At 34.2% G+C, this 25,426-nt stretch overlaps 2 protein-coding genes and 1 long non-coding RNA gene across 5 annotated transcripts in view; 1 reads left to right on the forward strand and 2 right to left on the reverse strand.

Moving 5' to 3' along the window:
• Positions 1-24,837, reverse strand: part of LOC118060464 (rust resistance kinase Lr10) — a 44,010-nt gene extending 19,173 nt beyond the window's left edge. Inside the window, exon 1 of the mRNA XM_035073685.2 lies at positions 24,495-24,837. Within this exon, the coding sequence (XP_034929576.1) occupies positions 24,495-24,561 (67 nt within the window). The 5' untranslated portion in view covers positions 24,562-24,837. The remainder of the gene's footprint in view (positions 1-24,494) is intronic.
• The window catches only part of LOC118060427 (integrin-linked protein kinase 1), a 102,982-nt gene that overhangs the window by 33,369 nt on the left and 44,187 nt on the right, over positions 1-25,426 (reverse strand). The window lies entirely within an intron of this gene.
• LOC140954841 (uncharacterized) lies at positions 15,738-16,527 on the forward strand. Its single transcript, XR_012168384.1, has 2 exons — positions 15,738-15,868; positions 16,273-16,527. It is a non-coding gene; the product is annotated as an uncharacterized lncRNA (long non-coding RNA).

A 25,426-nucleotide genomic window follows, 5' to 3' on the forward strand; every position in this document is an offset into this window, starting at 1 on the left:
GAATGGTCACTTAATCAATTAAGGAAATCAATCAATGGCCACAGATTAAAGTCTTTGAATTATTGAATGGTCACTTCCAATATTGATTAAGAATTAGGACATTGCATGAAGAGTTACCACAAAAGAAGGGGAAGACTTCTAAATGGCCTCCACATACAAAGTCAAGCTTGTCTACATCTTGAACCATTCTCTAAATGCGATGCAAACGAGCCCACACAAGAGAAGCAAAAACAAAAAAATATACAAGCGAAAAAAGTCTTCCTTGAAATTTCCAAGTCGGTAAGAGAAAAAAGAGGGGAAAAAATGTGGTGCCTTTCAAGCGATCTTTCATGTCCGGTCCCATCTTGCAACGAGTAGAAGATAATTTAGAGGGGTTATTGTTGGTCAAAATCACAAAATCTCAAGTGCATAATTCGTAAAAAGTAATTAAGTGAATGAGTAAGATATCCTAACAAATTCTATGAGGATTCACGAAAAATATCAATAATACCAAAATTATTAAACCTCTGATTCAATTATTAAAGTTTGTGAAACAAAAAAAAGTATAACAAATAGACAAATAATTAAATTAACCATATTGAATTTTTTTTATTATTAATAATTAGGTTTTACTAAGTAAGTCACTAATCTCACTCACGTATCAATGAATTATTTTAATCAGAAAATTTTGTACATCTTTGTGAAAATTCATTAGAAATGATAAAACCTTTAAGAAACACACAAGTTCTATATATATCTCTATCCTATTGATTCCTTATGTATTTCAAACAATAATTAAAGCAATTATCATTTATGGGTCTCAAATTAAATCCCAAATCATGTAAACGGTGATCAAGCATATACAAGCATTAAGTTTAGATAAAATACTCAACAAATACTAGAATAAAGAACCACTCTATAGCTAAATTAAAAGGAGACAAACCTGATGCAATGAACATCACTTACGAGTATGGGAAAATAAGAGAATTTGATGTTTTGAAGTGATTTTTGTTCTTAGCTTCTTTCTTTTAGTTCTAATTGCTTCTGCTCCTAGATGTCGCCTCCTATCTCTTGTTCTGTGTTTTGGGTATAAAAAAACATGTGTTAACTATTGTCTAAAAGGGTTTTAATAGTCTGATTGGCTTTATCCTTCAAATGAAAGGAAATTAGTTTCCTTTTATATCACAAATTCTAACTAGTTGAAGAGAAATAAGAGGCTTAACTTATTAGCTAGCCTTTTCAATTTATATGTGTTTTGTGTTCTTCATGATAAGTTCAAAGACTTGGTAACCAGCCTTGCAACCAAGGCAAAACCTCTTTCATATATAGATGTTCATAGCCATCTCCTTACCCATAAGTTTCTTCACAAGACCTTCCTTCAATCCATGGTTGTCAATCCTCCTCTACTGCCCACACCACCTCTATCGCCCTTGGCAAATGTATCTCAGTATTAGTCCTCTGCCACCTATAGCAACAATTCTAATTTCAGTCGTAACAAAGGATGTTTTCATGGCAGCTAGTGTTTCAACAACCGTAACAGCCACTAACACGTGTATGATTAATTTCAGTTGGAACAAAGGATGTTTTCATGGCAGCCAGTGTTCCAACAACCGTAACAGCCACTAACACGTGTATGATTAATTTCAGTCGTAATAAAGGATGTTTTCATGGCAGCCAATGTTCCAACAACCGTAACAGCCACTAACACGTGTATGATTTTTATGGCCTTCAGGGGTCTGTTAACACCAACTGGAAGCAAGGCAAGTGACAACAAACTAGAAGGAATATTGGCCCTTCATAGTGGTCTCCTCACTGCTCCTTTAAGAATAATGTCAAGTGTCAACTCTACTTCTCCTTTAGCCATTCAACCCCTTAATGCTCTTAGCTTCGCAGCCATGGACAACAGCCGACTGCCAATCTTGCTCTTGATAATGTCTCTTCTCCTAATCCTATAGATTGGTCCCTAGAAACTAGTGCAAATCAAAACGTTACACTTGATCTTTCGACTATTACCGGGAATGAACCTTATCTTGGTTGTGATCATTTGCATGTTGGTGATGATTGTCATAACTTAAATTTTGATAACAAAAAAATAATTAAAAAAAATATTAAGGTTTGGATCAAGATAACACAAATGGAAAGCTTTAAAGGGTTAATCATGTTAGATTTATGACTTTGAAAATTAATTTTAAAAGAAATTGAAAAAAATTAACAGGTATGAGGTTTCAATTAAACTTTGATTGGGTTTAATTAATGATATCAGGAATTTGATTAAAGAATTGATATGTTTGAGGACTTAATTAACCTTAGATTTAGTTTAATTAATAAAATCAGGGACATAATTGAATAAATATTAAATTTCTGAGTTAATTAAGGACAAAATTACAAGTGATTAAGGTCCAGGGACCATTTTGTAAAAGGCACTGAAATTCTGTCTATGGGCCTGTTTAAAAACATGTTGAAACTTGGAGGACCAGATTGAAAAACTGCCGCCCAGACTAGAAACGGCGCCGTTTTTCATTTCTGGTCCTCGTCTTCTTCCTCTAAGAACAAAAGAAACTCCCTGCAAAGGAGAGGAAGAACATTAATTGCCACCACAATCGAACGAACAATCTCCACGATTTCTATCGTCATTTCTCAGATTATTCCCTCCAGTTAGCAGGTCTTTGAGACGGGGAAGAAACCACCACTAACAGTCCAGCAGCTGCGGGACTGTTGGTGTCCCAATCTAGCCAAAACACGGGGTTTAAAGAGTATCCCCACATGGAGATAAACATTGGGGGAGATAAGGATTGAATCCCATATCCAAGTCCCCGCAGGACTTATCCTCTGCCAAGGAAAGAAGAGGCGTACTGGGGAACAACCAGTTGGTTCTGCCTCTATAAAAAGCCAGTGAGTAGCCAGAAAAAGGGCAAGGAGAAAAGAAGCAGAAAACAGGGAAAAAAGCTGAGAAAACGAACAGAAGAGGAAATCAGAGGAGAGCAAAGAGTAAAAAAAATAAACCCAGCAAACAGAAACACAAGAACAGAGGGGAAGAGACTGAAAGGAAGAGAAAGAGGAGAATATTCTCCGGCCGACTCTCGGATCCATACCTTCGTCTTCGTCTTCGTCTTCGTCTTCGCCAGGTAAAACTATTCTCCTCTGTTTCAAATGTAAATGTTGCAAGACAGTGCGAAGGTAATTACCTTCGCACTGGGCAGTGCATGCGTGACTGAGGTTACGCATGCCTGCTGCCCAGCCAAGTCACTGGCTGGCTTGTGTCAGGACCAGGTAGGGCCGGTTGGTTCCAACCCAGTCTATATTGACTAGGCTGGACACAGTCCCAATAAAAAAATAGGTTGAGTTTAGGTTTTAGCCCAACCAGCTCAAATTATGTTCATTAAAAGTGTGTTTAGTAAAATATATTTTTATATCTTAACCATAATTATTATGCCTATTCTAATTTGATATTTGTCTAAACAAGCCCCTTTTTTATATCATAAAATTCCAAAAATATTTAGGGGTCTTCGTTGACTAATTGGTTGGCTCCTCGCATGTTGATTTTTTTTCCTTGTGTTTTTATTTTTTTAAGTTATGTGCTCAATTTGTTGCCTATTATTGTTAAATGCAAATCTATTGTCTAATATTTTTTTATTTTCATGGAGACAGACCTGTGCTCAAGGAAAGAAGAGGCGTAATGGGGAACAACCAGTTGGTTCTGCCTCTATAAAAAGCTAGTGAGTAGCCAGAAAAAAGGCAAGGAAAAGAAGCAGAAAACAGGGAAAAAAGCAGAGAAAACGAACATAAAAGGAAATCAGAGGAGAGCAGAGAGTTTGTAAAAAAAAAAAACCAATGATAAGTGCATTTTCATATCCAATATTGGACATACCATGTTACATACCCCAAAACACATTTTCACCTTATATAGTGTTCTTCATGTTCCTCATATTACAAAGCCACTACTTTCTGTTAAAATTTTTTATTGTGATAATAATTTTTATTTTGAATTTCATGCATCTGTGTTTTATGTAAAAGATCTCACCACCAAAGCAGTACTCCTTTCCAGCCAGAATAATGATGGTATTTATGTTATGTCCGAGTCTTCTACCATGTCAATCCCTCAGGCTTGCTAGTTGTTGCACAAGTGCGGCGTTGCAATGATTGTCCTCTCGGGTATCTAGAAATCAGGAAATAGGAAAGACAAGGATTTCTTGTCTTTTATTAGTGGAAAGAGGGAATGAAAGTCGCCATCTAGAATTTTGGTTACTAAGAACCCTAAATGGTCTCAGAGATCAGGCACAAAGATTGGTTGCGTAAAGAAAAGATATTAGTATCTGAAATACGTCTTATTTAGGGTAAGCTACATTGTTTAATTATCTAATATATGTTAAGGTGTTATCGTGTTTTCTAATTGTCAGTCTGTCTAAGATTTTAAGAAAAGTCCTCTTCGGTAAGTAGATCTTTATTTTATCGAGTAAAACATAACCGTTCTAATATCGACAAAAAAAGAACTAATTCTTATTTAATATTAGAATACATCTTACATATAAGTTTGTAATCCTAGATATGAAAAGAAAACAAAATAATTTTTTTGGTATTTTTCAAATGTTAGCCTAGTTCTGATAGTTTTAATAACCTAGTTATTAAAGTTCAAAATGCATGCTAATACATTTATTTTTTTGAAATTTTTTCTTTTGTATGAAAATATGATATGAAAATTTCTTATAAGCTTGAGAGACTTGACTGTATGTATAAAAATAAGATAATTTTTTTTTTCTATATAATGTTTTCAACATTTTGGAGAAAACCGAATATTTTAATATTGGATTTGTATCTTTATAGTATAAAAATACAAATCAATATTAAGAAAAATTAGTAAAAAAATACGCGAGATAACCACATATTTTTTGAAAGGATTTTGAAATTTTTTCATAATTGTTGTGTTGTTTTTTTTTTTAACATATAACATATACTAGGGAGTTGTTGGGTTGGTAGTTCTTCTTCTTTTTATCTGTGTTTTCTTTTTGTTATGTTTCTATTCTTACTTCTCTTTGTTTCTCTGCTTTGCTTCTCTTTTTTATTCATTTTTTCCTCTTTTGTTTTTTTCCTTTCCTTTACTTCCCATGTTCTCTCATGTTTTTCTTTCTTTTCTTTTCTCTTCTATTTCAGCTTATTTCCTCTCTTTTTTTCCTTTTTTTTTCTCTCCCCTAATTTCTTTTAATTAAAGCCAAAATTGAATTAAAAATCAATTTTTCTTGCAATCAAACTATTCATAAACTCAATTAATCTCTATTTCTTCACTATTATATATGAACCTTGGAAGCTTTGACAACATTTCAAGAAATGTTCTGCATTATATTGGAGCATGCCAAAATCTATAGATCCATTTGTTTTGAAGTGGAATTTACTTGTTAAAGACAGGTTCAAATGAAGAGCATTCCAATTTTATCCCAAGGTATTTTATCGGTAAATTGGAATGACAAACACAAATTGATTTTCGAGGATAGGATGCCAGATTGGAATACAATGTTTGAGCTCGTTTTTCATCGATTTTAATTTCTTCTATACTAGGTGTCACACCAGACATCGCGGTAGCCTTAAAAATTATTAAATCTTTGGAAAGAAGACATCCTGTTCTTTGATGGAGAATGGTTTTGTTTAAGGAGTTCCCACCTAGTATTATGGTTACTAAGAACCCTAATTGGTTAACAGAGATTCTATAGTTTAGGACTGGTTACATAAAAGGAAAGATATTATCACCCCTTAAATATCCTGTCTAAGGCAAGCTGCATTGCTAGTTTCGTCTTAAATTGCTAAATGTTTATTAGTTTACGCTATGATAATTTGATTATAATATTCCTGACTTTGGCGTCAGTGAATATTCAACTACGGATACTTCCAACTCTGGCGTTGGTAAATATCATGTAGCTATAAAATAAATTTGATCAATATTTTTTTTATTCCCGGCTCTAGCGTCAATGAATAAATAAATAAAAATAAATTTATTTTTACGCATACACATATTTGTTTCTAGCTAAATAAAATAAAATACAACGAATAAAAATAATATAAATATTAAACCGATATCTTTATTCCTGACTCTGGCGTCACTGAATAAACCAATAAATTTACATTATTTTTATTCATGCATACACATTTTTTATTTATTTTTTATTTTTTTCTACCTTTTTTATTTTTCTATTTTTTTTATTTTAGGCTGGGGTGGGATAAGCAACACTCGTGTTGCTACACTGTGCAAGTGAATTAAAATTCACTTGCACAGTGTAAATAACAATTAACTGAAGACAAGGGATCGCTTACCTGGTCTGTGAGGCGATAGAGACGATGGTGAAGCTCTGGTTGGCCGAGACTAGTTCTTCTCTTCTGCTCCTTCTTCTTGTTTTTGTTTTTACTTGCTTTCCTCTCTGTTTTCCTTTTTTTTTTTTCCTTTGAGATTGTGTTTGGGTTTTTTGCTTTGTTTTTGCTTTGGTTTTGCCTCTATTTTTTGCTCTGGTTTTTGGTTCGTCCTCCTACCTCTCCCCGTTGTGTTCACTGTTCTCCCTTCTTCTCAGTTCTTGAAGTGAACAACTAAGAAGGTAATGGATATGTTAGCTTTCTCTGAGTTTTTTATTGACTTCGGGTTCTTCTTTTTCTGCAGGAACGAAGACAATCGTTGCTCCTCTGCTTTTCTCTCCTCTTCTCTATGTTCTGGGTTGTTCTTCATTGGTTTTTTTGCTCTGTTTTTCTGGGTTTTCTTCCCTCTTTATAGAGATCCCTAGCCGCTTCCTCTAATCAGCCCTACCTTTGTAGGACTGTTATCTTCCACGCACGAGATCGTGGGTGAGAAACGTGGTCCATGATTGGATTGAATTCGTTGCAGATCTTCAGCCTGCTGAACCGGGATGGAGAAGACGAACACGGTTGTTCCCAGCAATGGCGACGTTTCGGCAACAATGAACATTTTCATTTTTGACCCCTGCTTCTTTGGAAATTCGGCAATTGGACCCCAAACAAATAAAGATTTCTTTAAATTTTGCCCATTTGGATTAATTTCAATTAAATCCTTAAATTATAACACTATTTACGAAACAGTCCTTAATTCCGGATTATTCAATTTGATCCTTAATTAAATCTTCAACTCAAAATCAGTTAAAATTCCTAAAGTAAACCCGCAGTTTCACTATGGTCCTCGGTCTTTTAATTTCTTGAAAATTTTGCTTCTAATTAACCCATAAATCTGGTATATGTTTAATCAAACCCCTGATTTCTTTAATCAATTAAATCAAAACTTAACTTAATCCTCAAACTTATCAATTCTTTAATTAAGCACCATATTTATTAATTAAATTAATCTAAATTTTTAATTTAAAGTCTCCAACTTATTAATTCTTCAATTATTGACCAATGGACCCTCAAATTTAATAATTGCATCCTCAAACTTCAAATTTTGCATTGTCTTAACCCCATTCCCAAATATATTTTTATCCATTTATTTTTATTATTTATCCAAAAATTAGGTTATAACACTGGGAATGATTTATTTAGAGGCTCTAATGACCGAGTATTCTTCACTTTCATTTTTGATTCATGTATATATTTTGATTATTTTCCTTTTTATTTTACAATTATTCTATATTATATACAATTAAACTCTATTTTTTCAACCAGTATATCATTGGCTTAATGGTATTTTGGTGTTATCAATAAAGCCTCTCAACTATTATAAAAAAAGAAAAAGAAAAGAGTATTGTTATAAGATAGTTGTTCAACTTACTATTATGTCAAGGGGCCATGCATATCAAAGCTTTACTAACTTCATATAAATTAACCTACAAATCTATCTCTGCTTGAGAGACTATATTTATGTATGTATGTTATTTTTTTTTTTGTCTTACTTTACTCCCTTTACTGTTTTTATTTCCTTTTCCTTTTTTATCATAATGTCTTTCCTAACTCACTCTCTCTATTTCCTGCTACTTATATAGTATTTGTATGTAAATTAAATAGTAATCCCCAAACAACAATCACAACTATAAAATATAAACTAATGACTGTCAAAAAAACTTCTCAAAAACTAAAACAAAATTTAAATGAAATTTTAATAGAACTAGGAACTTCCAAGATAGCTATAATTCTCCAACATAAACAAATATAAACAATTGCCCACTGCATCATAAAGTCTCAGCTTACCCTTAAGCTTTGCCAAAAAAAAAGTAGAATAGACCTCTTTAGAAACCAAATTAATGATTCATGTCACATATTCTTTAATGATTCATGTCAATCTATAAACAAAATGGTTTTGGGCCAATCATTATAGGACAACGATCTAAAAGACCTCTTTAGAGACCAAATTAAGAGCTTGTAGTTGCTGAAGCTCAACATCCAATAAAAGTTTGCAAAAGCCCTATCTATCTGCTCATGAAAGCTTCCCATCAATGGAAATTCAATAAGATCACTAGAAGATATGAAAGTACTGAAAGCGCTTCTATTAACCAAACCACCCTCTCGTATGATTAATTTGATGCTCGGCCTATACTAACAATCAAGTGGGAAATTTAAAGGTAAGTCGGTCTTAATGATATTGTTAATGAGTTTTCCCAAAAAAAAAAAAACAATGTTAGCTTTGTCCATCATGAGATTACTCTTAATGTTTACAAAAAAAAACTCACATGGATATTTTAAGATCTATATATGGTGGAAGCAAATACTCTTAAAATAAAATAATTAAAGTTAGTTTATTTTTAAAATATATAATTTCATTAATAAGTAATTAAATATTAGTGAAGTACTATATAGAAAAAAAAGTTATCCAACTTAGTTAATTTTAAATATTTAAGATTATTTTGACCTTTTAAATAAAATAAATACTCACATTATATTGCAAAATAATTCTAAAATTCATCCAAAAGCTCAACTACTGTTGCAAAAGGTTCAACATGTTTTTTGCTTCCACATAATATTTACGGTGTGCTATTGAAACACTTTTACTTCATTTTTGGGCCAATCAGTATAGGACAGCAATCTGGAAGACCTCTTTAGAGACCAAAGAGCTTGTAGCTGCTGAAGCTCAACATCCAATGAGAGCTTGCTCATTTATCGTTCTTGAAACCAAGTGTACCAAACCACTCCTGAAGATCTGAAAGCGCTGGATCCATTTCTGTTAACCAAACCACTCCTGTCTCTGCTTTGCAAAGTCTGCTTGGCATGTCTCTTTACAAGTTGTTGTGACCAAATTAAGTATGTTTTCCACATGTATGCAATAGTCCTACGTATGAGAACAGAGTCATTTACTGGTCATCCTTTATCTTGCTAAAGGCCACGTCTATCCAATGATCCAATTCTCCAAGTGCCTAGCCTCAAAGTTACAGCAAGTAAGTCATGAATTTTGATGTATTTTCAATCCATACACACTTTTGCAATAATATCTATATGCTTACTTGATTGAATTATTTTTATCTGGAGGTTGTTAATGGATAATAATATCCAGTTAATGGACACAATCAATAAACTTAAAGCTTAAATAATAATTAATACATTATCAAAATTAATAATCACTAAGCTATATTATCTTCATCATCTCATCATCAACGACCAAACTGATATGAAGAGTCAATACAATCATTTGGTGGATTTGATAACTTTTCATGATTAGCTTTATCATCTTCCTCTGGCATTTGAGGTGGGGTAAGAAAAGGCTTAGGAGGCATTTGTAGGGATTCAGCATCCGATTCAAGCATCTCTACAACTTTATGTATTGAGGGACGATCAACAGGCTTTAAGTGTATACACCACAATGCCACAATAATCATCTTTTTCGTTGTTTTCTTTTCATGTTCCATGGCATCTTCTTGTACTTTTATGTCCTTTCCTTCACTAACTTGGTCATAAACCCATTGTCGCGCCCCCCCGGGAAAAAAAATCCGAAATTTGTTTTGCGACTTTCGTTTTGTTCTAATGATTTAGTTCTGTGGAGTCGCCACCTAGTATTTTGGTCACTAGGAACCCTAACTGGTCTTTCAGAGATTCTAAGGCAAGAGACTAGTTGCGTAAAGGGAAGGTACTAGCACCCCTAGTACGCCCTACCTAAGGTAAGCTGCTTGGTGTTTGGTTTGCTCTATAATTGCTATGGTGTTGGTATTTTCTAATTCCATCAATTTTCCTAGGTTTGATTCAAATAAAATTTATTTGGATAGAAATCCAAGGAGATTCCATGTTCTTTGAAAGCTCATTTTTCCCATAGTATTTCAAGAGTTTGCGACTCGTAAATCGCAAGGAGGAGGGACAAAAAAATTTAGAAATCTAAGGAAATTCAGAGCGCTTTAAAAGCCTCCTTTTGCCTTAGTATTTCATACTTTCACGGCTCGTAAACCGTGGGGTCAAAAATTTAAAGTTTTGAAATGTCCTCGATTATAATCAAGGCTTCTTTCAAGGATGTGTGCGGATTTATTACTCCCAATAATATTTTGGATAATTTTCCTTTAAGGATTTCTTTATCCAAACATTAGCGGTGAATAATAGATGAATTCCCCCTACCCAAAATAAGATTTTTGTATTTTTTGGAATATTGGCCAATACCCTTTGGAGTTTTACAAACATGTTGTAAAATCCAGAAATGCAAGAAAAAACAATTTTTGTTGTGTTTAAGAAATCCATGTGAAAACATATTTTTCAAAACTTTCGATATTTTTTTGTATATATAAAAAAGAACATTCAAAACATGTTAGAGTACTGGCCGTATGCATGAAAACAAAACATTTTTTTTAATAAATATTTTTTTTTGGCGAAAACCGGGTATTTTAATACCGGATTTATATCTTTACAATATAAAAATACAAACCGATATTGACCAAAATACAGTAATAAAATTACAGGAAAATCACGAATTCTTTGAAATAATTTTTGAAGAAATTTTATTTTTTATATATATATTTTTTAAGGTTGGATCCAGCGGGGCCCATATGGCTGGCTGAACCCAGCAGGCCTCATGTGAACAGTGAAATATATTTGATGTGAACAGTGAAATAGCATTTCACTGTTCACGTGAATTATATTTCACTTCAACAGTAAAATGCAAGGAAATGGTGCATGCACAGCGACGAAGGGGGTGCAAACCTGGTGGCAGAAACGATGTTGAAGACGATGGCGAACCCTCCCAGTGATGCTGGTGGCGGTGGAGAGGCAGTCGACGAGGTCTCCCGGTGGTGCTGACGGTGGTAGTGGCTGGGGGCGTGCACTGGTCCTGGCTGGAAGAAGAACGAAACAGGTCCTGTAGAGGTGAAGGAAAGCTCACGGTTGTAACTGTTGGAGCAGCTGAAGAGAGAGTTGCTGTCCTGGCAGTCTTCGGCAAAGGCAGAAGCTGCTGGTCGTGGTGGTTGCTGCGGCTACTGCTGCTGCTGCTGCCTCGGTGACAGGGGAGAAAAATTTGCAGAGGAGAGAGAGAGATGGTGAGACCACCGTGTGTGACGCTTTGATGGCCGCTGGAGGTGGATATGACGGTGAGAAGATGAGTGATGATGGTGTTGGTTGATGAGGGCCAACGACGGAGAGGGAAAGAGAAAAGGAGGCTGGTTGCAGGAAAACTGGGCAGTAATGGATGGTTTTCGTCCGACTTTGGGTGCTCTCCCCCTTTTTCGGGTCTTCAACAGAGATTCTATTTATAGGCGGTGCAAAAGGGCAACATTGTCTACATTGGGGAAAATTTTCAGCCCTTAATTCGACCCGAGGTATCCAAGCCACTGGTTCAAAGTGTGCACCTCGAGCTGCCAAATTTGGCAGCTCAAGGCTGTGAACTGCCCGAGGTGGCCACTTTGAGCCGCTCAACGGAGCCGTTTCTAACTTTTTCAACCCGACTGGACCATTCTCCGGGATAAAGGGGTTTCATTTGGATATGTTGGTGCATGTTTTGTCGGATTTGGAAGCCACACAACCCGGAAAAGGCGCCTGGAAAACAGCCACTCAGGCAGCTTTTTGAGGAAGAAAGTGAACAGTAACAGGTGACGTGTCGCCCGGTTTCCCTGCGCCAATTTTTAAATTAGTCCTCCAGTTTTCAATTTCTTCAATTTGACCCGGATCAATCCAAAACAACCCCCCTATTTATGCGCCTTTTCCAAATTGGTCCCTGTTTTCGGATTTTCTCAATTAAGTCCCTAAGTGGCTATTAAACTTCAATATTTATGTAATTGAGCCCCTGATTTGACCCAATAAAATCCTAAAAAATATATTTTGGCCCCAGAACTTAAATTTCTTCTAATTAAAAGCCCAAATTGACTTAAAAATCAATTTTCATTGTAATCAAATCCAATTAAAAACTAAAATTAAAATTAAAACTAATTTCTTTTAATTAAAACTAAAATTAACTTAAAAATCAATTTTTCTTGCAATCAAACCATTCATAAACTCAATTAATCTCTATTTCTTCAATATTATATATGAACCCCGGAAGCTTTGACAACATTTCAAGAAATGTTCTGCATTCTGTTGGAGCATGCCAAAATCTATAGATCCAGTTGTTTTGAAGTGGACTTTACTTGTTAAAGACAGGTTCAAATGAATAGCATTCCAATGTTATCCTAAGGTATTTTATGGGCAAATTGGAATGACAAACACAAATTGATTTTCGAGGATAGGATGCCAGATTGGAATACAATGTTTCAGCTCGTTCTTCATCAATTTTAATTTCTTCTATACTGGGAATGATTTATTTAGAGGCTCTAATGACCGAGTATTCTTCACTTTCATTTTTTATTCATGTATAGATTTTGATTATTTTCCTTTTCATTTTACAATTATTCTATATTACATACAATTAAACTCTATTTTTTCCACCAGTATATCATTGGCTTAATGGTATTTTTGGTGTTATCAATAAAGAAAAGAGTATTGTTATAAGATAGTTGTTCAACTCGCTATTATGTCAAGGGGCTATGCATATCGAAGATTTACTAACTTCATATAAATTAACCTACATATCTATCCCTGCTTGAGAGACTACATATATATGTTATTATTATTATTTTTTGTCTTACTTTACTCACTCCACTGTTTTTTTTTCCTTTTCCTTTTTTTTATCATAATGTACTCCCTAACCTACCCTCTCTATTTCCTGCTACTTATATAGTATTTGTATGTAAATTAAATAGTAATCCCCAAACAACATTAACAACTATAAAATATAAACTAATGACTGTCAAAAAAAACCTTCTCAAAAACTAAAAACAAAATTTAAATGAAATTTTAATAGAACTAGGAACTTCCAAGATAGCTATAATTAGCCAACAAAAAAAAAATATAAACAATTCCCCATTGCATCATAAAGTCTCAGCTTACCCTTAAGCTTTGCCAAAAAAAATAGAATGGACCAGGTTCCTCTAAGCAAACGACATATCACATATTCTTTAATGATTCATGTCAATCTATAAACAAAACGTTTTTGGGCCAATCATTATAGGACAACGATCTGAAAGACCGCTTTAGAGACCAAATTAAGAGCTTGTAGCTGCTGAAGCTCAACATCCAATGAAAGCTTGCAAAAGCCCTATCTATCTGCTCATGGATCGTTCTCGAAATCAAGAGTACCTCCTTCCCGTCAATGAAAATTCAATAAGATCACCCTTCTATTAACCAAACCACCCTCTCGTATGATTAATTTGATGCTCGGCCTGTACTAACAATCAAGTGGGAAATTTAAAGGTAAGTCGGTCTTAATGATATTGTTAATGAGTTTTCCCAAAAAAAAAAAACAATGTTAGCTTTCTCCGTCATGAGATTACTCTTAATGTTTACAAAAATAAACTCCCATGGATATTTTAAGATCTATATATGGTGGAAGCAAATACTCTTACAATAAAATAATTAAAGTTAGTTTTTTAAAAAAAATATATATATAATTTCATTAATAAGTAATTAAATATTAGTGAAGTACTATATAGAAAACAAAAGTTATCCAACTTAGTTAATTTTAAATATTTAAGATTATTTTGACCTTTTAAATAAAATAAATACTCACATTATATTGCAAAATAATTCTAAAATTCATCCAAAAGTTCAATACTGTTGCAAAAGTAAGGTTCAACATGTTTTTTGCTTCCACATAATATTTACGGTGTGCTATTGAAACACTTTTACTTCATTTTTGGGCCAATCAGTATAGGACAGCAATCTGGAAGACCTCTTTAGAGACCAAAGAGCTTGTAGCTGCTGAAGCTCAACATCCAATGAGAGCTTGCTCATATATCGTTCTTGAAACCAAGTGTACCAAACCACTCCTGAAGATCTGAAAGCGCTGGATCCATTTCTGTTAACCAAACCACTCCTGTCTCTGCTTTGCAAAGTCTGCTTGGCATGTCTCTTTACAAGTTGTTGAGACCAAATTAAGTATGTTTTCCACATGTATGCAATAGTCCTACGTATGAGAACAGAGTCATTTACTGGTCATCCCTTATCTTGCTAAAGGTCACGTCTATCTTATGATCCAATTCTCCAAGTGCCTAGCCTCAAAGTTACAGCAAGTAAGTCATGAATTTTGATGTATTTTCAATCCATACACACTTTTGCAATAATATCTATATGCTTACTTGATTGAATTATTTTTATCTGGAGGTTGTTAACGGATAATAATATCCAGTTAATGGACACAATCAATAAACTTAAAGCTTAAATAATAATTAATACATTATCAAAATTAATAATCACTAAGCTATATTTATCGCACCCGACATCGCGGCAGCCCTAAAAAATTTAAAAAATCTTTGGAAAGAACGGATTTCTGGCATCCTGTTCTTTAATGTGAATATTCTTGTTTAAGGAGTCGCCACCTAGTATTACGGTCACTAGGAACCCTAACTGGTCAACAGAGATTCTATGGTACGTGACTGGTGACGTAAAAAGAAAGATATTATCACCCCTTAAATATCCTGCCTGAGGCAGGCTGCATTGCTATTATTTGTCATTTATTGCTAACATATATTTTTTTATACCATGATGGTTTGCATATAATATTCCTGACTCTGGCGCCAGTGAATATTAAACTACGGATATTTCCAACTCTGGCATTGGTAAATATTACGTAGATATCAGAGTGAATAAATTTAAATAATTACCTTTTTTAATCCTGACTCTGACGTTGGTGAACAAATAAAAATCAATTTATTTTTTATTTTTTACTCATGCAGATTATTTTTTATTTTTTATTTTTTTACGTAGCTAAATAAAAGTAAAAATAAAATAAAATAAAATAACATAAATTTTTATTAGTATTTTTTTATTCCTGACTCTGGCGTCAGTGAATAAACCAATAAATTTATTTTATTTTATGTTATTATATTTTTTGCATGCAATTTTTATTTTTTAGCTAAGTAAAATGCAACGAATAAAAATAATATAAATTTAAACCAGTGTTTTTATTCCTGACTCTGGCGTCAGTGAATAAACCAATAAATTTACATTATTTTTTATTCATGCATATGCATTTTTTATTATTTTTATTTTATTTTATTTTATATTTTTTTGGGGCTGGGCTGGGCCTAATGCATTTTTTATTATTATTTTTATTTTTATTTTTATTTTTTATTTTTTATTTTTTTATTTTTTTGGGGCTGGGTTGGGCTAAAACCCAGCCCAACATACATATCTTTGGCTGGGCTCAGCTCAGCCCACATGGGCTGGGCTGAACCCAGCCAACCCGGCTAGAAAGGGAAAAAATAAATAAATAAATAAACAGATGCACGCGTGAAACAATTTCACGCGTGCATCAACAGTGCGAAGGTAATTAAATTACCTTCGCACTGTTCAAATGTTATTTGAACACAGAAGAGTAAGAATTTGGAAACGGGCGCACCTGTTGCTGGCGATCGAAGAAGGCTGTAGCGCTGGTGTGGCTGCTTTGATTCGGCCGATTTCCACTCTTTTCCAGGTATGCTCGCTGTCCCGCTTTTTGATTTCTCAGTTCTTGAGATGAAGGACTTTTGTTTCTCTTGAATGGTGTTCTGTCGTTTCCAGATGAAGACCAACGGATCATGGTGATGCTGGGTGTCGATAATCTTTGGTTCGGTGGTGTTTTTTTTTTTTTTTTTTGTGCTGTGATTTTTTGTTTTTTCTCGACTCTGTTTTCTTGCTATTAGCTCTGTTTTTCTGGGGTGGTTTCTTGCTCTCCTCTCTTTTTTTTTTCTGTTTTTGTTTGCTATGTTTTTCTAGGATTGCTTTGCTTTCTATGTTTTTCTTTCGTGGTTTTTTTTCTGGGTTTTTTGCCTCCTTTCTTCTGGGTTTTCTTCTTCCTTTTATAGCCAAGCTAACTCTCTCACCCTTTTGTTTTTGCAGGACTGTATTATGAATCCACGAATGAGGTTATCGGCAAAAGACTTGGTCCAAGATCAGATTTGTTGCAGTTTATCAGCTCCCCTGATGAATCAGAAGTTCTCCTATTGAATCGTGATGGAGAAGAACACACGGCTGTTCCTTAGCAACGGTGTCGTTTTGGCTAGAAACCGGGAGTTTTCAATTTGACCCCTGAACTTTAGAAATTTTGCAATTGGACCTCTCAATCAAATAAAAATTCCTTTTAATTTTGCCCTTTTCTGGATACATTTCAATTAAATCCCTCAATGGGTGCAATGTTTACAAAACAGTCCTTAATTCCTGGATTATTCAATTTGGTCCTTAATTAATTCTTTCAATTTTGCCCTTTTTGGATAAATTTCAATTAAGTCCCTGAATTTATTTAATTAAATAAATCAAAGTTTAATTAAGTCCACAAACTTAATAATTCTTCTAATTTCATTAATTAAACTAATCCAAATTTTAAAATAAATTTCCAAACTTATTAGTTCTTCAATTTCTGATCAATTTATTCTCAAATCTGATATTTTTATCTCTAAACTTCAAAATTTGTTGTCTTAACCCCATTGTCAACTATATTTTTAATCATTGATTTTGTATTATTTATTAAAAAAATTGGGTTATGACAGTTGCCCCCTCTTTATAGTATTTACGATGCAAAGATATTGAATTTTTTTTATTTTCTATAGCTTTGTGTCGTGAATTTATAAAGAAAAATAGACACAGAAAGAACTTTTGCCTCTTTTTTAGAGTCTTGAACACTTCGAAAACCAGAGATTGACATATGACTTTTATAGAGAAAACAAGTCATTTGGAAGATAGCCTATTTTTTTTTATGGTCGAGGGCTCGAAGACACACTCAAAAATAAATAAGACGAGGGCTCGAAAGCGCGCTCGAATGTAAGACGAGGGCTCTTGAATGGATAAGACAAGGGCTCGAAGGCGCGCTCGAATGGAAGACGAGGGCTCGAAGGCGGGCTCGAATGGAGGTAGGATAGAAAATGCACTACCTTTGATGGTCGAGGACTCGAAGGCGCGCTCGAAAATAAATAAGACGAGGGCTCGAAGGCGCGCTCGAATGTAAGACGAGGGCTCGAAGGCGCGCTCGAATGTAAATAAGACGAGGGCTCGAAGGCGCGCTCAAATGTAAGACGAGGGCTCGAAGGCACAATCGAATGGAGGTAGGATAGAAAATGCACTACCTTTGATGGTCGAGGGCTCGAAGGCGCGCTCGAATGTAAGACGAGGGCTCGAAGGCGCACTCGAATGGAGGTAGGATAGAAAATGCACTACCTTTGATGGTCGAGGGCTCGAAGGCGCGCTCAAAAATAAATAAGATGAGGGCTCAAAGGCGCACTCGAATGGAGGTAGGATAGAAAATGCACTACCTTTGATGGTCGAGGTCTCGAAGGCGAGCTCGAAAATAAACAAGATGAGGGCTCAAAGGTGCGCTCAAATGGAAGACGAGGGCTCGAAGGCGCGCTCGAATGGAGGTAGGATAGAAAATGCACTACCTTTGATGGTCGAGGGCTCGAAGGCGCGCTCGAAAATAAATAAGACGAGGGCTCGAAGGCGCGTTGTAATGTAAGACGAGGGCTTGAAGGCGCGCTCGAATGTAAATAAGACGAGGGCTTGAAGGCGCACTCGAATGGTTAAAGCCACTAACTTTTCCCACCAAAAGAAGGGGAGGGCCTCGAGATGGCCTCCACTTCCATAGTCAAGCTCGTCTCATTGAATACATGTGTAAGAAAATCACACATGGTTTTCTGGAAAACAATCAAATGCAAGGAGTCTTCGCTTGAAGTTTCCAAGTCTTCTCTTAAATAAAGATTACGACATATGGTCCTATCTTTTCTTTTCTTTTCTTTAACGCGAAGTTGCTGACGCAACAAACTATGGCCCCGTCAGTTGTTTTACGGAGGAAAACACTATCTAAATTTCTTAATAATTTTCGATGAAAAATATTTTTGAGTTAACAGAAAGATTTGTTTTTTGTTTTATAATAATTGATGAAATATATTTTTAGGTTGTTGGTTCCAGACATCGATGATGTGGGTAGTCCGTGTTATTTTGGGTCACTTGGTGTGACTGTCTATTGCTTAAAAATATATTAAAATATCGTCCACTTCCATAGTCGAAAGAGAAAAGTTCCCACCGAAAGCAGGGGAGGGCCTCAAGATGGCCTACACTTCCATAGTCAAGGTCGTCTCAGTGAATACAAGGAGAACTAGGCACACAAGTGTAAGGAGTCTTCGCTTGAAGTTTCCAGGTCTTCTCTTACATAAAGGTTACGACATATCGTCCTTTCTTCTCTTTTCTTTTCTTTTCTTTAACGCGGAGTTGCTGACGCAACAAACTGTGGCCCCGTCGGTTGTTTTACGGAGGAAAACATTATCTAAATTTCTCTATGATCCTCGATGAAAAATATGTTTGAGTTAAAAAAAAAAAACTTGTTTTTGGTTTTATAATTTTTGGCTAAATATATTTTCTAGAAGTTACAAATAAAAACAGAATTTGTTAAACGAATGTCCGGCCCGGCGGGTCTACCGGGACCAGGTCCGGCCCGGCTAGTCGACCCAGGACTCGGTCCGGCCCGGCTAGTCGACCCAGGACCCGGTCCGGCCCGGCAGGTTGACCCGGTGGCTGGACCGATCCGGGTTTAATAAAAGACCAGCTGTGGCAACAACCCGGCCAAACCCGGAACACTTGGCTGGTCAACCCGGGCGAACCCGGATGAGACCTGATTTTTTTTTTCTTTTCAAATGTAGGATAAAAAACTTTTTGGTTTAAATATTTTAACTTAAAATGATAATATAGTATCTTTTCAATGTGGAATTTGAAGCCCTTTTGTATATATAATCTATGTTCACATGAAAAAAATTATATTTTTTCAATGTGGGATTTGAAACCTATTATTATATATACTCTATGTTCCCAAGGAAAAATCATGTTTTTTCAATATGGGATAAAAAAACTTTTGGTTTAAAATACTTCAACTTAAAAGGATAACATAGTATCTATTCAATGTGAATTTGAAGCCCTTTTATATATATACTCTATGTTCCCATGAAAAAAGTTATGTTTTTTCAATGTGGGATTTGAAACCCATTAGTATATATACTCTATGTTCCCAAGAAAAAAATCATGTTTTTTCAATGTGGGATAAAAAAACCTTTTGGTTTAACTACTTCAACTTAAAAGGATAACATAATATCTTTTCAAAGTGGGATTTGAAGCCCTTTCATATATATACTCTATGTTCCCATGAAAAAAGTTATGTTTTTTTAATGTGGAATTTGAAACCTATTAGTATATATACTCTATGTTTCCAAGAAAAAAGTTATGTTTTTTCAATATGGGATAAAAAACTTTTTTAGTTTAAATACTTTAACTTAAAAGCTTAACATAATATCTTTTTAATATGAGAGATAAAAACTTTTTAAAATATTCTTTTAAACTTCAATATTTATAATATCTATAATCTATATTTACATGAATTTTTTCATATGAAATATTAAAACTTTAATTTTTTTTAATTTTTTCAGGTTAATCCGGATTGACCCGAGTTGACCCATGAAATCCGGAACCCGGCCCCTTAACAGGGTCAACTCCCAGGCCGGGTTTAATAACTATGCAATTTCGAAGGGAGATTCCACTCTGATTTGCAAAGCCTAACGGATCGCAATCACCTCCACTTCATTTGTTAGAATGAGCTGTCAAACATGCACCAACTGGATTAATCAAATTGTGCTGCACCGAACCATCTAGGTGGTGGCCCAGTGGTAAAAGCTTGGAACCAAGAGGTTTGCTCCCTCTGTGGTCTCAGGTTCAAACCCTAGGTTGCTCATATGATGGCCACTAGAGGCTTACATGGTCGTTAACTTCAGGGCTCGTGGGATTAGTCGAGGTGTGCACAAGCTGGCCCAGACACCCACGTTAATAAAAAAAAAAAAATTGTGCTGCACCGACTTGGTTAGTCAAACATGTACTATATAATCAACATTGTGCTAGAGGAAGGGGTTATAAATTTATTGTGTTTCTCGCAGTGTTTTTAAAATTGGTTCGACCCAAGATCCAGATCACGGGTTTTATCCGGGTTATCCGAGTCAACCCTAATTTTTTATATAAATCAAAACGACGTTGTTTTGATAAAAAAAAATAATAATTAACGGGTTACAACTAGATTTTTGATATGGTTTTGCCAGGTTAGCCCATCGGGGTCAGTCATGTTTTTAACTATCCTTATTTTTTAATAAATGCGGCCCGGTTCTAGTCTCTAGTCAGCTGAGTCCTAGGTCGATCACCTAGGCCGAGCTGGATTTTAAAACTATGATTTCTAGTCCTACATTTTCCACAGACAGATCTACCTTCCATATTAATACTTTTCGCATTTTTTATTGTGTCTCCTTTGTTCATATCCATAAAAATCAAAGCATGAAACTTGACCCAAAAAAGAGATTGTTGCTATCACCCTTCTACTCGACACATGCATATTACTTTTGATTTCATTTTCTTAAGAGTCAAAGTAGTATTTCTCGACTTCCTCACCCATCTCTATATCCTCTTCAAAAAAAAAAAAAAAAAAAAGAGAAATTAATTAGGTTATACTTTGCTTCCTCTCCTAATATTCCAGATTGTTTTATTGGATACAAATTACCTTTCAGTCATAATCAAGAAAAATCATCAAATCGATGTTCTCTAGAATACAGAGCAATAAAATCAAAGTATTATCTCAGAAGCTGGCAAAACTTTTGTACACCAACTTTCATCCATACAGGTCCCTTACAAACTACGTATGGGTAGCTCTTCCAAAACCAGAGTGGACTCAAGCTATAATTATAGAAATGAAGGCATTGCAGAAAAACGAAGCATGGAGTCTTGTTCCCCAACTCAAATGAAAGAAAACTATCAGGTGCTAGTGGGTGTTTTGTATCAAACACAAGGCAAATGGGATCACTGAAAGATACAAAGCTAGACATGTAGAAAACAATAAACTAAAACATAGCGAAGTTGAATAAAATTTTATTCATTTGGGTGTGTGTCAATATAAGACATTTACTCTCTTATATTTGCTAAATTTTATTTATTCAAATATTTTTTTATTTAATCAAACTATAATAGATCATACATTATTTTCTTCGTTTTTCTCCTCTGCTTCTCCCCTGTTCCTTTTTGCTTCCTCTCTCTGTTTTGTTCTTCGTTTTTCTGCTCTGTTTTTCTTCCTCTCTTTCTCTTCTTTCTTTTTTTTTTTCCTGTTCTTTCTGTTTCTCTGATACAAAAGAAACTTAGATCATACATTATTTCCTAGATATAGAAAAAGAAAGGTAACAACTTCGATAAAATAAGTTGATGATACAATAATTACAAACAATGATGCAGAAGAAATTCAAATACTTGGAGAAAATATATGACAGCTAAGTTTGAAATAAAGAACCTTACTAAGAGACTAACCAGTTTCGATCTGGAACACCACCATGGAGAACTAAACGTTGAGTTTGGACCATGAAAATCTGGATGCCTCTTGTTTGAGTTTGGAAAGAAAGGTGCTGAATGTCAAACGTTCACCGCCCTTCTTACAGTCCATTCACTACCTCTCCTCCAAAACGTAAGGTCTCCTGCTTTTTTGGGGGTTAGACACCGAGAGTAGACAACCAATAAATGGCTCGAAACAGAACACAAGAAAATATTTAGTAAAATTATTTAACAGATATATACTCGACATTACCTCCTTATCCATTAGATCAAATAACTATTTGCACTTTCAGCCCACAGAATGCAAGATTCGTAGAAAACAGAACTAAATTATAGCCATGATACTGACAGCTATTTGTTTTAAAAAGTAACAAATAACAAAACCTTACCGCTAAAAGTCAGTAACATCCCAATCATTACAAATGGTGAAGCTAAACATGCCATGAATACGATCAATAACATGACTTGAATTCAAGTCAAGAATACATTCCAGTGGTCAAAACCACCTTATCCACTGTAGGACGTCGATCTCAAAACCTAAATAATTTTTTACATATTCTTGAATTTTATGGTGTTATTTTTTATGATTTTATATGTTTATTTGAGCGTTTCTCATTAAAATAGAACATAAATCGATGGTGGTGATAAATCATTTTCCTAAAGATTATCCTCAAATTCATTTATACGTAAATTCGTTAAAAACTATTATTTGTTTCAAAATCCAATATTTTTTTTGTCTCTTAAGGACAGTGATAAATCACAATATATAATGGTGAGTGGTGGCATGGCCCTTATTCAATTAGTGTTAGAATTTTTGGACAAATGTAGATTTGGCCATGAAAGGATAAGCACGGAATCCTTCAGGAACAATATCCAAGAGAAAAGACAATAGAGGATAAGCTTAAATAGTTAATACATTATCAAAATTAATAACCATTAAGCTATATTATCTTCATCATCTCATCATCAACGACCAAACTTATATGAAGAATCAATACAATCATTTGGTGGATCTGATAACTTTGCATGATTAGATTTATCATCTTCTTCTGGCATGCAATGCGGGGTGAGAAAAGGCTTAGGAGGCATTCGTAGGGATTCAACATCTAATTCAAGCATCTCTACAACTTTATGCATTGAGGGACGATCAACAGGCTTCAACTGTATGCACCACAATGCCTCAATAATCATCTTTTTTGTTGTTTTCTTTTCATGTTCCAAGGCATCTTCTTGTACTTCTATGTCTTTTTCTTCACTAACTTGGTCATATACCCATGAAGGGAAGTAAATTTGGTTTGAATGATTTGCGAATGCATTCAAGTTCTTTCTTCTTCCAACCATTTCCATTAATAACATCCCGTAACTATAGACATCAGTTTTATAAGAGACACCTCCAATATTCTTATAACATAGTTCAGGAGCCATGTATCTCATTGTCCCTCTGGCAGCTGTGAGGGGCACAGTGTTATTATTTGTTTGGTACAGTTTGGCTAGTCCAAAATTTGAAACTTTTGGAACAAACTTATCAGTAAAAAAAATGTTGTGAGGCTTGATATCAAAATGTAAGATTTGCATATCACAACCTTGATGTAGATATTCAATGCCACGAGCCACCCCAAGAGCAATCTCATACATTTTCTCATTGCTTAGTGAGACGCTACGTTCCCTATAAAAAATGTACTTTTCAAGAGACCCATTAGGCACGAACTCGTATATAAGAGCACGCTTCGATCCCTCGACAGTGTAGCCTATAAGTTGCATGATATTGACATGGTGAATTCTTCCAATTGTGGCAACTTCGTTGATAAAATCTTGTCCATTAGCTTTTGACTTGCCCAATAATTTAACTGCTGCAAAACGACCACTACGAAGCTTTCCCTTATACACTAAGCCAAAGCCCCCTTCACCCAACTTATCTTTAAATCCTATGGTTATTTTCTTAATATATGAGTAAGTGTACCTTATTGGCATGAGATCATTATCATGACTTTGCAAGAATTTTTCAATGTCTTCGTACATGGATAAATGTCGTCTTTGCCATTTATAGATCGGTAAAGTTAGGAGACATGGAAGCCCACATGGAAACAAGAGCACATGATATGTCATTGTATAGAGACATTACAAAAAGGGTCAACATTTGAAACATATCAAAACATTTTAAAAATACTTGATTGATTTTAATGATGAGTATATGCATGTGAGCTATGTGGGAATTTTTCATTCTAATTCTTCAATTTCAAAAACTTATCGTCATGGCTCTCAACATTGTAATAAATACCTCATGAAATTGAAAAAAAAAATGTACTATCCATGCAAGTCTTATTAATACCATTTTTTTATATGATAATCGATAGTATTATTAATATCATTCTAACCATTTAGAAAATTAATGGCTAATATATAAAAAAAAATCTGATAGTTTTTATAAAATAAGATCATTAATGGGAAGAAAAAATAGAAAAGTACGTGTTATCGGAAAGAAAATAGTAAATACTTTCAAAATAATCATGCTCTGTGTTTGACTAGAACATTTTCCTTATAATGCTTTAAAATCATTGTTTATAATAGAAAACAAAAGTAGAAAGAATATTAGATACATGAATTTGATGCAAAAATAATATAAATTTAACCTAAAGTTAAAACTTGAAATAGTAGAACAATAATTGTTGGGTGCTGATATACATATATTTATATATTGTTTCACAATAAGCTGATAAAAGCAAAGTATTTACCGATAAGGGCAAGTGTCCCAGTGGAAAAGAATATGAGAAAGCTTAGTAAAATTGAATGGGTGGTCATCCGGTATTCACAAAAACCTGCCCAATAAAAACCGAAAAAAATAAAATAAAAAATGATGAGTGATATACCATTCCTTCAAATTATGATTGAGAATAAATTCATTCAAATTAAAAGCATTATAAATTGTAAAATAATAGAAAGATGAAAGAAAATCTAATTAAATTGGAACGACTTAAAATTATATCCTTATTCTACTAGATATAAGTAGATTAGAAGGGATATCTTATTTCATTTACATCTTCTAATTAGAGTAGAAGATTAAATTATTTTAAAAGGGTTGTATTTTATCAAAATTTAAGAGTTTTAGTGACCGCAAAAACATCTCTTACGTCTAGGGGTAACTTGGAGGAGAACATTGATATGTATGTGGTTGAAACTTGGATCGGAAAAAAAAACCTTTTTAGGGCCTTTTATTTATTTTATTAGAAAAATAAATATTAGTACTCTTTCTGTAAAATGATATAATTACACAAAAATAAATTAACTCACGCCCATCAATTCGACAATTTATCCAGCGGATACCTATAATCACCAAGAAAATATGAATCAGCGCGCAAAATCTGGATGATTAATTAAAAAAAAAAAAAAAACTCATTTGCGAAGAAAATGCGTAAAGTAAATGTATCGTTTTGGAGAACATATAAGGCCGTAATAGTCCTCACCTTTTAAAAAAAGGTCTAACAGCGACGGATATATATCGCCTGCATTTCAAGAAAAAAAGAAAGGTCAACAGTATTGATATTTACGAACTTATAATTTTAACTGAAGTGAACAACATTTTTTAAAATATAAAATAAACCCTTAACACATAAACGGAAACCAAGCAATAGTGGAGCATTACAATAGATTATCATAATTGACTTTA

This window comes from Populus alba, chromosome 17, assembly GCF_005239225.2.
Source record: "Populus alba chromosome 17, ASM523922v2, whole genome shotgun sequence".
NCBI lineage: Eukaryota > Viridiplantae > Streptophyta > Magnoliopsida > Malpighiales > Salicaceae > Populus > Populus alba.